The sequence below is a fragment of the Anarrhichthys ocellatus genome, unplaced genomic scaffold (genome assembly GCF_004355925.1).
Source record: "Anarrhichthys ocellatus isolate YVR2014 unplaced genomic scaffold, GSC_Weel_1.0 scaffold11, whole genome shotgun sequence".
NCBI lineage: Eukaryota > Metazoa > Chordata > Actinopteri > Perciformes > Anarhichadidae > Anarrhichthys > Anarrhichthys ocellatus.
The window spans coordinates 5442937-5456207 of record NW_022280041.1 but is presented as its reverse complement, the minus strand read 5'-3'; the positions used below and the strand labels follow the sequence as shown (position 1 = coordinate 5456207).

The 13271-nt window shown below is 45.2% G+C and overlaps 3 protein-coding genes across 6 annotated transcripts in view; 1 reads left to right on the top strand and 2 right to left on the bottom strand.

The window, feature by feature from the left end:
- Positions 1-658: 658 nt before the first annotated feature.
- On the bottom strand, positions 659-4787 carry LOC116385461 (uncharacterized). Its single transcript, XM_031850959.1, has 17 exons — positions 4757-4787; positions 4560-4649; positions 4335-4459; positions 4115-4258; positions 3895-3942; positions 3605-3769; positions 3393-3489; positions 3088-3305; positions 2744-2897; positions 2268-2482; positions 2069-2186; positions 1770-1984; positions 1532-1649; positions 1282-1451; positions 1106-1203; positions 907-1034; positions 659-774 (listed from the first exon to the last, which is right to left on the bottom strand). Exons 1-17 carry the CDS (start codon positions 4785-4787, stop codon positions 659-661), a joined length of 2250 nt encoding a protein of 749 aa, XP_031706819.1.
- Positions 4788-7115: 2328 nt separating this feature from the next.
- sst5 (somatostatin 5) lies at positions 7116-8625 on the top strand. The gene is made up of 2 exons (XM_031851507.1): positions 7116-7302; positions 7390-8625. The coding sequence occupies exons 1-2, from the start codon at positions 7180-7182 to the stop codon at positions 7576-7578; spliced, it is 312 nt and encodes a 103-aa protein (XP_031707367.1). The 5' UTR covers positions 7116-7179; the 3' UTR covers positions 7579-8625.
- trip6 (thyroid hormone receptor interactor 6) overlaps positions 8094-13271 on the bottom strand; it is a 7362-nt gene continuing 2184 nt past the window's right edge. For 3 of the 4 annotated variants that reach the window (XM_031851503.1, XM_031851505.1, XM_031851504.1), the window contains exons 3-11: positions 12471-12747; positions 12181-12284; positions 11973-12086; positions 11293-11880; positions 10912-11008; positions 10653-10822; positions 10373-10551; positions 10158-10278; positions 8094-10053 (exon numbers count right to left, since the gene is read on the bottom strand). In XM_031851503.1, coding sequence (XP_031707363.1) covers positions 9922-10053; positions 10158-10278; positions 10373-10551; positions 10653-10822; positions 10912-11008; positions 11293-11880; positions 11973-12086; positions 12181-12284; positions 12471-12738 — 1773 coding nt within the window. In that variant the 5' untranslated portion in view covers positions 12739-12747 and the 3' untranslated portion in view covers positions 8094-9921. The remainder of the gene's footprint in view (positions 10054-10157; positions 10279-10372; positions 10552-10652; positions 10823-10911; positions 11009-11292; positions 11881-11972; positions 12087-12180; positions 12285-12470; positions 12748-13271) is intronic. The other variant, XM_031851506.1, reaches the window with a different exon arrangement.

Here is a 13271-nt window from a genome sequence, read left to right as displayed (position 1 = left end):
CTTTTCACCATCTGAATATTACTTCCCCCTCTGTACGTGTAAGCCTAATGAATATTTAGACAATGCACTTGACTCACCAGGGACATGAGGAACAACTCTACTTTTTAGCGTGACATTTAGGAACACTTAACAATGGCTCATGTAGATGTCTCAGTAAGCAGCATATTTGATACCAGGGCCCTTGAACCAGAATGCCAAGTTACTGCAGATGTAATTCATGTCAATTCAACCTGCTATGACAGGAAACCGTCATGCCATCGAAAAGGTCTATTCCAGCTAATGAGGTTAAGGTTTGTCTGCTTTACCTTTAACACATTCTTTGGCCCTGGCATTTTAAAAAGCACCAGTGGTCTATTTCAGTATGCAAAGCCGGTGTTATAGAATAGTCTATATGAATAATTAAACAAAATCAGTGGTTTACAAAGCGACGGTACCTTTTCATTGCATTTCTCATATCTTGCCAGGATAAACAGAAAATATATTAAACAAAACAGTGTTCATTTATTTAGTTAACAGGTCATGTATAAAGAAACCCATGTGCAGAGCATCGGTAGCAGCAGGATGGAGACAAGCGTAGATGTAGTCCGCACTGAAACTCCTGATAAGAGACGAGAGGTTAAACATGGAGTTCCTTACACCAACTTTAATGACTTAAGTTTCAATACAAAGTAGATTTGTGTAGAACATTAAGCACAGTGTTCATGATTGAATTGGTTTCACTACCTAGATTTTGGTTCTGCTGTCCCTCCAAATTCACTCTCCACCTTCTTTGGGCTGATTAGATTGGAGAACAAATCACATATTTACATAATTAATATGAAATACGAGTCGCAGCTTAACTGGTATCTTTGTTTTTTTTAAAAATACGAACTGAAGTCAGTTTTACACACACACACACACACACACCTGTGTTTGCAGCTTCCCTGCGTGTGCGTTTGACTGGTACGGATGAAAGGTCCAGAGAGGAGTTCAAAGGGTGCTGGATAGCCAGAGTACTACTATGGTTTGCTGGGTAGCGACACTGAATTGTCAGCCTAAAACAGACGAGACTTACATCAACACTATCATTTAAAGACGGACTGAGTTCAGTAGGTAAGTTTCTCACCTGTACGGAGAATCTCTGTGTATTAGAGGGTCATCCAAAGGAAGAAAATCTTGAGGGTAACTGATCTGGTTTTCATAAACAAGGACATTTCCCTGAGTCTGAGGAAATATGAGATCAGAAACACGCCCCAGAGCATATTCATTACGTGGATTTGTATTAATTAAAAGGTATCTCACAGTTACAGTTGTCCCACAGGAGTCCAGGCTGAAGCTGAACAGGGCTCTGGCACTGTCCGTCTCAACGGGGACACAGCTGGGGTCCAATAGGGTGGTCCGGTTGGGGTTAGTGGGCGGGATGGTGTGGGTGGTGTCCACTACTGCCACCATCCTCCCTTCTGGCAAACATACTGTCAGAAAAACACTGCGAGTGTCAAGAGTATTATAAACAAACTAAAATGTTGCTTTAGTTGGAGCTTGTGGTTTGTACCTAGGACGTCTATAACAGGAAAGGTGCATTCATGGACTAGAGTGTCCATCACTTTCAGAGACTCTGCGTCCACAACAGACACTTCCACTCCAGAGACAAGACCCCGCAATGTCAGATCCTGCATGGGGAAAGACAAGGAGCAAATGTGAATGTTTACCCTCCCAAAGATGATGCTAATGTAGAGCAACAACTGAATTATCCGCTACGTCATATCATCTGAAAAATTATGACTGATCACCCCATAGTTCATCCCGGCGCTGTAGAGGGGGATCTCCACGGTCAGGTAGTCGTTCGCCGCCTCCACCAGGAAGCCGCCCATCTCCACCAGGTCCCAGTCCAGTTTGCGAGCCCCGAGGAAGAGCTCCCACTGCAGCTCACTCTGGGCCCCGTGGTGCAGCAGCACCAGCAGGCTGCTCTCGGTGCACTTCCCCTGCAGCTTGGGGGAACCCGGAGCTGCACCAGGGTCGATAGGGAATCCACAGTATATTGATTTTAACTGCACCAGCTGGTCTGAAGCAATGGTGACAAATCACTCACCTGTGTATTCAACACTCGGCTCTATCGTGGCTTGATGGTAAAACACCTCTCCACTGGGTAAGATGGTAAGAATAAAGGTAAAAGACAGACTGTACGTCTCATAGCCACCACCTATATACTGGGATGAGACAGTAGGGTGTTTCAGAGAGTTTTGAACTTCTACACATAATAGCAACGGGTCAGTGTTGGTTAATCTCACCGCTGGGATTAGTTTTGGGTGCGACAACGGGAAACTGAGCTGGTAGGAGCGGCTCCCGTTGAAGTAGGAGACCCTGGACACACTGAGGTCGTCTGTGTCACTGTGGGTCCACATTAAAATGTCACCAGCACCATCTACTGTCACCTTCTGGAGGGAAACATCAGGCGCAAAGAGGCCTAAAGTGACGGAGAACAATCCCTCAGAGGACACTGTGTCTGTGGAGGGAGAGAGACATCAATGACTGCAGTGTATTCAACACAAAGTACATAGAAATAGAGACAATTTTTACAATTTTGTAACATTGTTCACATTATTATTGCACAGTAAGAGGGGAAAGTGCAGCTTTGCAATGCAACCAGACTTATTGTGCGAAAGGATACTGAATTATCACCCAGCCCTGATGCACAGTCTGTATGTTTTTTTTACAGTTTTTATGAATGAAATATGCATAGAGAAGTAGGTTAACATGGCCTGACTGTTGGTGAGGACTGGGCTTTGTGGGATGAGAGGAGTCTGTAGGTGCCTGAAGGAGCGATGCTGTGTGAGAGGCCAGCGCTCGTCCTCCCACTGACTCATGAAGAACAGATCCGCTGACATGGACTGGCCATACCGTCCCCTCACAACACCGCTCTGGAAGAATCACAGCAATCAATCAAACTTTATTTGTACCGCTCCTTTCGAACAAATCAAGTGCATTTCAAACTGCTTTGCAAGCGATTGGCGACACTTAGGACAAAAAGGATGTAAGTCAAAAAATGAGCAAAAATGAGAGAATTATCATAGAAAATACACAATTCTCTGTTTTATCTTGTTTGCATACCTTAATGTGTCCTCCATGGGCTCCTGCAGGAATCCTGACCTCCACTCTCCCCTCCTGCAGGCTGATGTTGAATCCGCTCTTTTCATTTTCAGACTCACTCAGAGTTTGGCCGTTCACTCCGACGCTCAAGCCTCTGTCCCTGAACCGACCGTGGACTAACACCGACGGGACATAAGGGGCAGTCCACAGCAGGTCGGACCCATCTGCTGTAGCCTCGTCTAGGGGTGAGACACGGGACAGGGGACACATTTCACTCTGGTACTTTACAGTTGTCAAATAATGTAAAACTGATGAACCGCACTTACTCAGAGCACAGGCAATAGCGGCGTCAACAGCGAGGAAGTTGCTCTGGAGTCGATACAGGATGGTTGCTCTGATGATCTCTAAATCCACTCCCTTCTCCTGGGAAAAAAACCCCAACACACAGCATCCAGAAAAATAAAAAAACAAAGCACTGACACTAAAAGCAAGGATTTAAAAGTGACTATGAAGGCTAAATCCCTCCGTCTCTTAGTACCTTGACAAAGTATGAGAGAGGGGAGGAGTAGGGACAGCGGAGGGTGAGGCGAGAGCCACGCAGTGAGACGGGGCAGCCCAGAGTAGCAGCCTCCATCAGGGTCAAGACCTCCGCTTTCTCTGGAGGCCGGTCATCTCCGTGGAACATCACAGCCACGTCAGCTCCCTGCTCCGTGACAAAGAAGACAACGCGTTTGTGAAGCCGTAGAGCAAAAACATCACATAAAAACATATATATGTGCTGCACACAGAAAGCAACTCTTTGTCTCTCTATCTTTGCCATTTACGAACCTTCTCATTTTTGGATGTAATGGGCAGGATAGACTGCTGAATCGACACCTAGAGAGGAAAAAATAAGGCTTGATATACCTTCACAAATTGATTTTATCTTCCCTCAGCCTGAGCTCATGTTCAGAGAATTACACATTCAAAATTAAACACAAATGTAATTCGTACATCCACAGTATGTACTCTATAAATATAAATATTTTCCAAGGATGTGATGACATACCTCCATGTAGTTTTCCTCACAGACGATCTCTCTGGCGCTCCATCGGCCCCGGAGCGAGCAGTGGAGCTGGAAGGGAAACGTCGCCACCTTCCCATCCGCCTGCAGGCTCACGAACCACAGACGCAGGTGATAGTCCGTGCCTCTCTGCAGAGGAGGGACAACAGAAGAGGAATGCAATCCTGCGACGTATCAGAGCACAACAGAACGGAGACTAATCTACCTTGCTGTGGACGTGACAGGCCAGGAAGGAGGCCCGAAACACCAGGTCTCCCGCATCGTTCATTGAGACGGCGTAACCACAGAGTGTGGCCTCCTGATCGGACAAGAAGTGGAATCCATGCTGGTCTGGTGGTTTACGGTAAAAAGGTCATCAGCGGGTCCTTCTTGGATACCTGCTAAGGACTTCTCTGGTACACATTTTGTCAAAGAGGATAAAGAAACGCACCTTCAAAGTGAAAACCGCTCTTCGGGCCGAGGAAGCTGGACCGGACAGAAAGCCCGAAGTGACGGTCGAGACATTTGGTCTGGAACATTCCTGGAAATATTAAGAACGGCACAAATTCAAAACTAATTTTGGGAATAAATGTATTTAGTAAAAGGTTATTTGAATTGAGATGAGGTAATTCAGATGTTTCAGCGTACCTTTGAGCTTCTTCATCACAAACAAATACATGCAGTATAGTGCTGGGCTGGATTTTAACATTAAAAGACTTTCTGTGGAATTGTATCATGTTTATATGAATATTATTTGCAAACTATATGCAAATTTCACATAAAGAGTAATATTTCTGTTTTGGTTTACGTCTGTTAATACTCTGGTTTGGTGGCTGCATTGCAGTGGGACACAATGAATTGCCTTGCACATACATTTGATTACTTTATGCATAATCTTTTAACAATTTGCCGTATTATAAAGCCATATTTTATGTCATAAAAAGTAATATTACTGCTTTGGTAAAAGTGCAGTAATTTTAGCCATATCACTGTATTAAGGGAGGCAATAGAATAAGAGTATAGGAGCAAACAGTATTTTCTACATCTTATTCCACACTGTATTGTAGACCTCCACATCCTGTATATTTAGACAGGACCTCTAAAATATATTTCCCCCGACATAAAACTCTGTAATATATTAAATTGAAAGGAAAACATTTCATTTGCATGGCTGAAGTAATATCCACTTATTGCCTGGAGCCCCCCCAAGAGTCTCCTGAAGGACCCTCCGGAGTGTACTGTGGTGTATAATGACACAGGTATTTCAGCTTTCTGGTACCACTCTTTGTTACTGAACTGGTCTCACCTGTCGGCACTGGAGCGGTGACACAGACAGGTGAGGCGAGCAGCAACACCACACTGAAACTAATTAAAACGTCACATGGGCATATGTCACACAAGTCTTTGCACGAGGCTGCAATTAAACAATGCGTTTATATTGCACGTTGGAACTCACCCACACAAAATATGGAAACGTATTTGCATTTTTTTTTTGTAAGACTAACACGTAGACTGAGTTGATGCAACGTGGTTGGTCTCGATTTGAAAGCTGTCAAGTCGTGTTTACTTTTGGAAGAGTCGCCATTTTGACTGACTCGCGTGTTAAACAGAAGCTAATTAGCACACACTTCCGTTTTCTGTTGTCTTTATGAACACAGCTTGTAATTTACCTCAAAGGTAATTAGCGGAACACGGATATCTCATGAGGCATTTAGTGTTGATTCATTGGAGTGAATGGAGTTGATTTAAAATAGTATTACAGCGACACCCAGTGGACAAACCATATCACTGAAACATTTTACGCAGCTTTATTCTTCTGCTGGACTTCATCTCACTGACATTGACATGACATTAACTCAGCAACAGCTGGGAGTGAATACAATGCATGCATTGTCATTTCATAAGTGAAAATCCTGTAAACGTTGCACAAATCACAAGACAAACTGAGATCAATCTTTCACTTGTATTTGTATGAAAGTGTGTTTTGCAAAGATGTTGCTCTGGGAATCGTGCCCGTTGAAATGTTTGACCCACCAGCTTGACATAGAGTAAAACACTGAAATGAATGAATTATGCGAGTTACGTCTAAATCGGCAGGAGGAAGTGCTTCCTGTTAAACTTAGGTGAAGTTGTTTCATTAACCCTGACAAACTGACACTATTTTCCATTACGTAGGTGTGGAGGCGTTGGAGGTGTGATTTGTGAGACCGCTCTCATTCCTCGGAGCGGCACAGCTGGACGCCTGCGGTCACGACGGTCCCCCACTACTCCGAAAATGTTGCTTAAAGTCAAGTTATGTCACCATTAAAGACCGAGTAATCGGTGACATCCCTGTGGTGAAGGAAAGGTCACTATGTATTGAAAGAATGAGCGATAATTACGCTTTGTTCATCATTGGTTGATGCTCTTGTTTGACTTGGCTGGCATTGCTCTTCAAGGAAAAAGCAGCAACATATTACATCTGTATGTGATCAATGTATTTTCAAATAGCTCTCCAGTTTTCACCTCTCGGGCAAACACTTGCATAAAGTGTTCCGTTTGCAGTCTGACATTTAGATGTTTGCTCTCCACTGACTCAAAGTGACGGCATAAAGGGTGGCAGAGTGGTCGAGCAGCCTCATTAACATTTGAGTCACATTGTGTCATTAACGAAACGCCGCGCAGCGTGAAGGCCTCACGATGAGTTCAGGAGCACCTACGAAGCTGGCGTAGCTAATCGTCACTGACAGAACGTCATCGGTTTAGGTTTGATATGTAATATTCATAATGCAAAGCTAGTTGGTTACTAACGTCAGACGTGTTACAGGAGTTTGTCCACGCCAACGATGACCTTATCCTGTCCGATGACACTTCTGTTCACCACTCACACACCTCCTCATTCCCTCACTGCTGTTCCTCTCCACCAATCACCTCCCTTTGTTGGCGTGAGGATGAGGAGGGTTTGAAGATGAAGAGGCTTATTTATCAGCTCGAACCACATCCCACTCAAAACAGTGATACACTTTCTTCTCGGTTCTCCAGTTTTGGACTTTTGAAAAGAGGCTACAGGAGTCCATCCGTTAGAGGTGGAGATGCTCGGCTCTCAGGTGCAGGTTCTTGTTGTGGCCTTGATTTCCTCCGTGGTGCTGGTGCAGGTCAGCGGTGCTCCACGCAGAGACATGCTGACACTGAGAGCAGACGTGGCAAACGACAAGGTGAGTGGGTTAAATATTTGCAAATACTTAAATGGCTGGAATCAGGGACGTGAGATATTATTTAGTTATTTTTCTGTCCTCCTTTAGGATCTCGCTTACTTGCTCTTGCTGAAGTTTGTGTCGGAGCTGACGGCCGCGAGAGGAGACGAGATGCTCCCCGAGCTGGAGCTGGAGGGAGCGAGGGAGGAGGTGATGCGGCGACAGCTCCCCCTCACCCAAAGAGAGCGGAAGGCCGGCTGTCGCAACTTCTTCTGGAAAACGTTCACCTCGTGTTAATACACACACGCGCGCGCAAAAAATAGCTGTTCCAGCTGGAGTACTTTTGTTTTTAAATGTACTTTTTAAGGATAAATTCATCCCGTGTTTGCTCACTTTGTTGTAACTGGATCATTTATTGCAAGATGCTAAACACACAGGCGTTTTGCCAATTATAATACGGTAATAAGGTTGTATGTTTTGAGATTGGAAAGCATGTACACAGTGGCTAAAATACATTTTTCTGATTTAAAAGGCTATGTTTAATTTTTCTTTGTCTTAAAGGGGTATTCCTGTGATTTTTTTTATTGCACTTCCGCAAACGTTTGTAGACTTACAAGAGATTAATTTAACCAAGAGTCATTAGGATTGAAGCTCGACGGTCTGAGATATCCAAAACACTGGATCCTACATTTCCCATAATGCAACTTAATTGCATATTTTGTCAGACCCTCCAGGTAATCTGGTGACAAATCAGTGGAGTGCACCTTTAAGTTTTGAACTGCATTTGTATAAAAAGTGACAAACAAAAACAATTGACTTGACATTTTAATATTTTTTTTTTTACTACAACCGGTATTGGGAGAAAAACCACCCATGTGTTCAACGCGCTCCCCCGTTAACGTAACTTCACCGTATAAAGTCATCGGTGGACCGACGTCTGCTGCTTTGAGCCGCAGGCTTTGATCTGCAAGCTCCAAAATTAACAGCATTTCAAACTGAACACAGTGAGGATATTAAACGATTTGAGTGTAAAGAAAACTAAATGATGTGATTTGAAGAGTATGACACAAGAGTTGGCGTGGGCTGGGATATATAAGAAAAAAAGACACTTGGGGGCATGAATGAAATGATAACCTTGATGATCTAATGCAGTAAATAAATTAAGAGACGAAGAAAACGCAACGGAACCGTTTTAGCATGATCCAAAAAAAAAAAAGAAAAAAAAAGAAAAAGCAGAATTCACAGACGAACCCAGTTTAAAAAACAATGATGATGAAACTGAATGACATCCTTGAGATAAGGCCTTCAAAGCGTCTAAGCTGCTCTGGCCCTTTAAGTTAAACAAACACAAAATCAGGACGGAGAGACGGAGGTTAAAACACGATCATAACAAATACTGAAGCTCCAAAGTCTCGTGCAAGGGTGAACAAAAATATCAACGTCTGTGTGGTAAAAATACATCAAATTTATGTCCACTGTTATTTTAGTCAAATATAAAGAACAACCAATGTGTAAAAGTATTTGTAAAGTAAATCTATTCACTCAAAAATCATTTTCAATTGAGTAAAACTTTAGTTTCATGCTTCCTCCAAATGACACGTGTACAAAGTTCTTCACATGAGGCTCAAACTTCAAACAGGGTGTTTTTCAAACCACACAAGTGACCGACACCCTGTTTTCCTAAGACAAAAAGAAAGCATCCGACTTCATTGCACCATCGCTTTCAATGTAACAGTCAAGTATCAAACCAACAACAAGTGTTAAACAAAAGATTGTGTTTCGTAGACATTCAGAAATGTTATTGTGGATGATTAAAAAAAAATGGCAACAATCCTGTGATGAACTCCAATTAAACATGATGCTGTAACATTGTGTTGAGAAGTTTGTTCTAGCAAATATTGTACTAGCATTTCATAAAAGCTAAAGGAAAAAGAAAACTATAGTTTGTAAGGTTAACTACACATTCCTCGTCTTCTACATTTGTCCTGCTATGAAGCTACGTCTCTGCAAAGATTCACTGCACTGAAGGCGACATTTTCATCATCAAACCAGCCCGTTATGTACAGTCACAGTTGTTGCATTATGTGCTTTTAATACGCTTGTCTGGAGGCAGTTCGGAAACTTTTGACGTTTAGTGTTTTACAAATGTATGACAAGTCTAATTATCATTTAAGATGCCTCTCTGCCCAAAAAAAACCCTCTTCTTTTTAGGTCTTAATCTGTGATATCCTTCCATACTTTCATTGTTTTTGACAAAGATAATAATGTGCAAGCTAATAGTTGAGCAGTACCGATAAATGGTAAGTGGAGCCCAAGCTGCCTGCAGGTCAGGCCACCGTCACACTAATACTGAACTACAGCTGAAAAATGGGGCAGCTGTGTACCAAAATAAAAAAAAAAGTAAATGTAGTAGGACATCAGAATAAAAGGTGCTCGCTCCATCAGGACTCAGAAAATGTTCCTCTGCAAACACAATTACAGCTGGATACCAACAGAGGGAACTATAGCAAAGTTTATGTCGTAGTCAGAGCAAGAAAAACAAAAAAGAAGCACCTCGCAGGTCAAAGCAGGGGCACACCCTGTCTGCAACCATCAATAGTGTGTGTGTGCGTGTGTATAATGAGCCGGAGGCTAGCGGCGTTAGCAGTCAGTGGAGATTTTGGCAGAGAGGTCCTGGATGCGGCAGGCGCTGCAGCTCTTACACAAGATGTGGCCGTCCAGCGGGTAGCAGCCTCGACCCTCCCCTTCAGAGGACAGCAGGAGACCACATTCCTGAGAGACACAGAATCAGGGACAGAATTTGTTGCATGAATCAGAGGCTAAGTCAAAGGCAAAGTCCGGTTGTGTTGTGTGATCTTGTTGTCCAGTCGACCCACCTCACAGATGTAACAGTTAACATGGAAGCTGCGGTCCAGAGCCACGATCCTCACCGTCTCCTCCTGGCCCTGTTCGGGCATGATGGGCTCACCGCACACCGAGCAGCGAGGAGCGTACTTCCTGTCGGGGAGAACAACAGCGTCGACATTTACCTTCTCTTTTACGCACCTTGCGCTCAACAACAACATCGCGGGCGTTTGAATGTTTTCCATACCTGTGAAAGTCGTCGATGCAGTGAATCTGAGAGGTGGCGTCTACGGTGAACGGCACGCCGTCCAGGCAGCAGTTGCACACCACGCACGTGAAACAGCGAGGGTGGTAGGCCTTCCCCATGGCCCGCAGGATACGGTCCAGGATGGGCTTGGAGCACTTTGAACAGCGCTCTAACGTACTCTTGACAAGAAAAGTAGAAACAGGTGTACAATAAACCAGGATATATATACACGTATAAATCTATTTATACTACCGAGAGATGGACTCAATGCTTTTCTTACGATGTAACAGCTCTCACAGTAGCTCTTCTTGTCGAGGGCGTAGAAGGGTTGCCCTCTGAGTCGGGCGTGGCAGGTGATGCAAGTGAAACACTCCACGTGGAACACCTGCTCCATGGCGATGCAGCCGCTGCCGTCACCGACCACGTTGTCGCCGCACCGGGCGCAGCGGCCTGAAAGGCCATTTAAAAGCGTGTGTTATTTGAAAATGCCAGAAGGTAGGATGTTAGTGCGTCATAGGTCATTAAAGTAATGACTGTACCAAAATAGTCCTCGACAGGGGGGTGGTTCATATCATATACCAACTTCTTGGTAAGTCGATCCAACTCTTCCTCTGGCCTGGTTGTTGCCATCCCCTGCTGGAAGAAAAGACGACAAACAAAGATCAGAAAGCATTCCTTTCATAACCAACTCTTTTAAAAGGAAAATTGAATTTGATATTTATGATATTCAGGGCTGGGTTTGTACTTTCAACACTTGGTTGGATTCATAATTTAGTTTTATCAGATATTAATGAATTTAAATGTTTCGTTCTTGTATGGGTGCTTGCAAAAAAGCCTGTTGACATTACTCAAAGTAAGGTATTGAAACATATAATTACATATAATCCTCTAACAGGCTAGAGATGTATATGTGTCTCTACCTTGCTGGATTGATAAGCCGGACTCTGCGCAGCCCCCGACCCTGTTTGGTGATTTTCCATCCCTCTCTTGGACTGTGGCGCCTGCATAACTCTTCCTCCCGGTCCTGCGGCGCTCCCCTTGTACACCACCTCGGAGTGCATCTCCTGAGCTTGCGAGCCGGGATGCGGCGGGTACCAGCCCTGCGGGCTCGTCTGGGGATGGGGCCGGGACACGTGCTGGCGAGGAGGGGGCGGGGTGTAGGCCTGCTCGGCCTGCCTCCCCGTCTGGGAGTAGGTGACGGGCTGAGCCGTCTTCACCTGGACGCTGAACCTGGGCCCGGTCGGAGTCGAGGCCGTGGTGTAGGAGGCCGGGACGGGCTGAGGGTAGGGCTTCGGGGTCGGAGAGGGGGAGTAGTAGTCCGGCTGGTGGGAGGTGGAGTACTGAGGGGGCTGGTGCTCGCTGGGGTAGCGGGGCGCTGGGTGGTATTGGCTCTGGGGATGAGGGGGGTAGCCCATGGACGGCCGACCCGGAGGAGGACCCGCACTCTGGTGCGCAGGCTTGTAGTGATCCCCTGAGAGGTACTTGTTATAAGGCACGTTGTCGTACAGCTGTGGGGAGTCAGGAAAAGTACACAATTAAGTACGAATGCAATTTCTCAAATAATGTGTCCGTTTAGTTTAAATAAAGTGTGTTGTCCTACTTGTGTGCTGGCGTCCTGCGGGTGGCTGTCCAGATCAGCGAGCATACTGGTGAGGGAGTCGATATCGGCGTCGATTTTGGAGTGATAGCTCGCCGGCTTTTCAGGACCACGGTGCTAACGGCAAGAAAGTTGGAAATGTTGGGAAACTGTTCTGTTGCTCGACTTGAAATGTTGATTTTTAAATGGCCCGCATGAAAAACAAACCCACCATCAGCTCGTAGCTGTCCATGTGAGGGCTCCAGGTGCGGTCTTCTTTGGGACCATGGGGAGGGGAGTAATAGTGATCGCTAGACGAGTGATGAATGGGCCCACCTTCAGGTTAGAGAACAGTTATTAATAACAAATCCCCCCCCCCCAAAATATTGACTAAATTATTTCTGACAATACACCGTTATAACTTTAAGAACCTTGTAAATCCTATCCAAAAGCTGAACACTCACTTACACACTTATTTGAATCTGATTAGTGACACCAGCATGTGACTGGTGGTCTTCTTACCTGTGGGTCCGGTAGCCATGTACCTGTTGGCCATCCCACCTCCTCCTCCACCACCACCACCTCCTCCTCCTCCTCCTCCTCCACCACCACCTCCTCCTCCTCCTCCTCCACCGTTCTGGTCGTAGGGGCCATATTTTGGCCGGAAGTCGGACGTCCCCTTCTTGTTGGGGGCTCGGTAGATTGCTGAGCCAGCGGAGTGAGACATCTGGGGGACGGCTCGCTCGGGGCTATCCAGAGTCCTCGGGGGAAGCCAGGTGGGACCGGACATGGCAGGCTTCTGAGATTAAAAAAAAAGAGAAAATGTTGCCCTCATGTTGCCCTATTAATAAAGTTTGTATTCTAATGAGACTGCAGCATGCATGCATTCCTCAATATTGACTTTGCCTAATATCAGTTGAGCGAGTATGCATGATTTCCATCTTCTATCCATAATTTGCTTGCGCACAGCTGTGTGTGTGTTTATGTCATAAGTAACCAATGGAAACGATAGGGATGCTTCACACTTTGTTTCCACACGGACAGAACAATAGTCTTTGCGCTGAGGAGCAGGAAGAGAGCAGCCATTCAGATCGGCTCGGGGATTTCCAGCACGCTCGCCTCTAAAACACGTGTGTGTTTTTTTGCTTAGTGAGACAAACACTCACGCAGAAGCTCTCCAGCATACAAACTCCTACACAGACACACAAACAGGTGGCGACTCTGTAGTTACTACCCTCGTCTGTTGTCCGCCACAATGGTTATTGTCCTCGGGTGTACACACACACACACACACACACACACACACACACACACACACACACA

Bases quoted from the DNA above. Each gene is read 5' to 3' on its own strand.
- LOC116385461 (XM_031850959.1), bottom strand. From the start codon at position 4,787: ATGTATTTGTTTGTGATGAAGAAGCTCAAAG. The intron at 3,490-3,604 runs GTACTAAGAGAC...TTTTTTTCCCAG, and splicing joins CTCTCTCATACTTTGTCAAG to GAGAAGGGAGTGGATTTAGA. The intron at 3,306-3,392 runs GTAAGTGCGGTT...TCTCACCCCTAG, and splicing joins CGCTATTGCCTGTGCTCTGA to ACGAGGCTACAGCAGATGGG.
- sst5 (XM_031851507.1), top strand. From the start codon at position 7,180: ATGCTCGGCTCTCAGGTGCAGGTTCTTGTTGTGGCCTTGATTTCCTCC. The intron at 7,303-7,389 runs GTGAGTGGGTTA...GTCCTCCTTTAG, and splicing joins CAGACGTGGCAAACGACAAG to GATCTCGCTTACTTGCTCTT.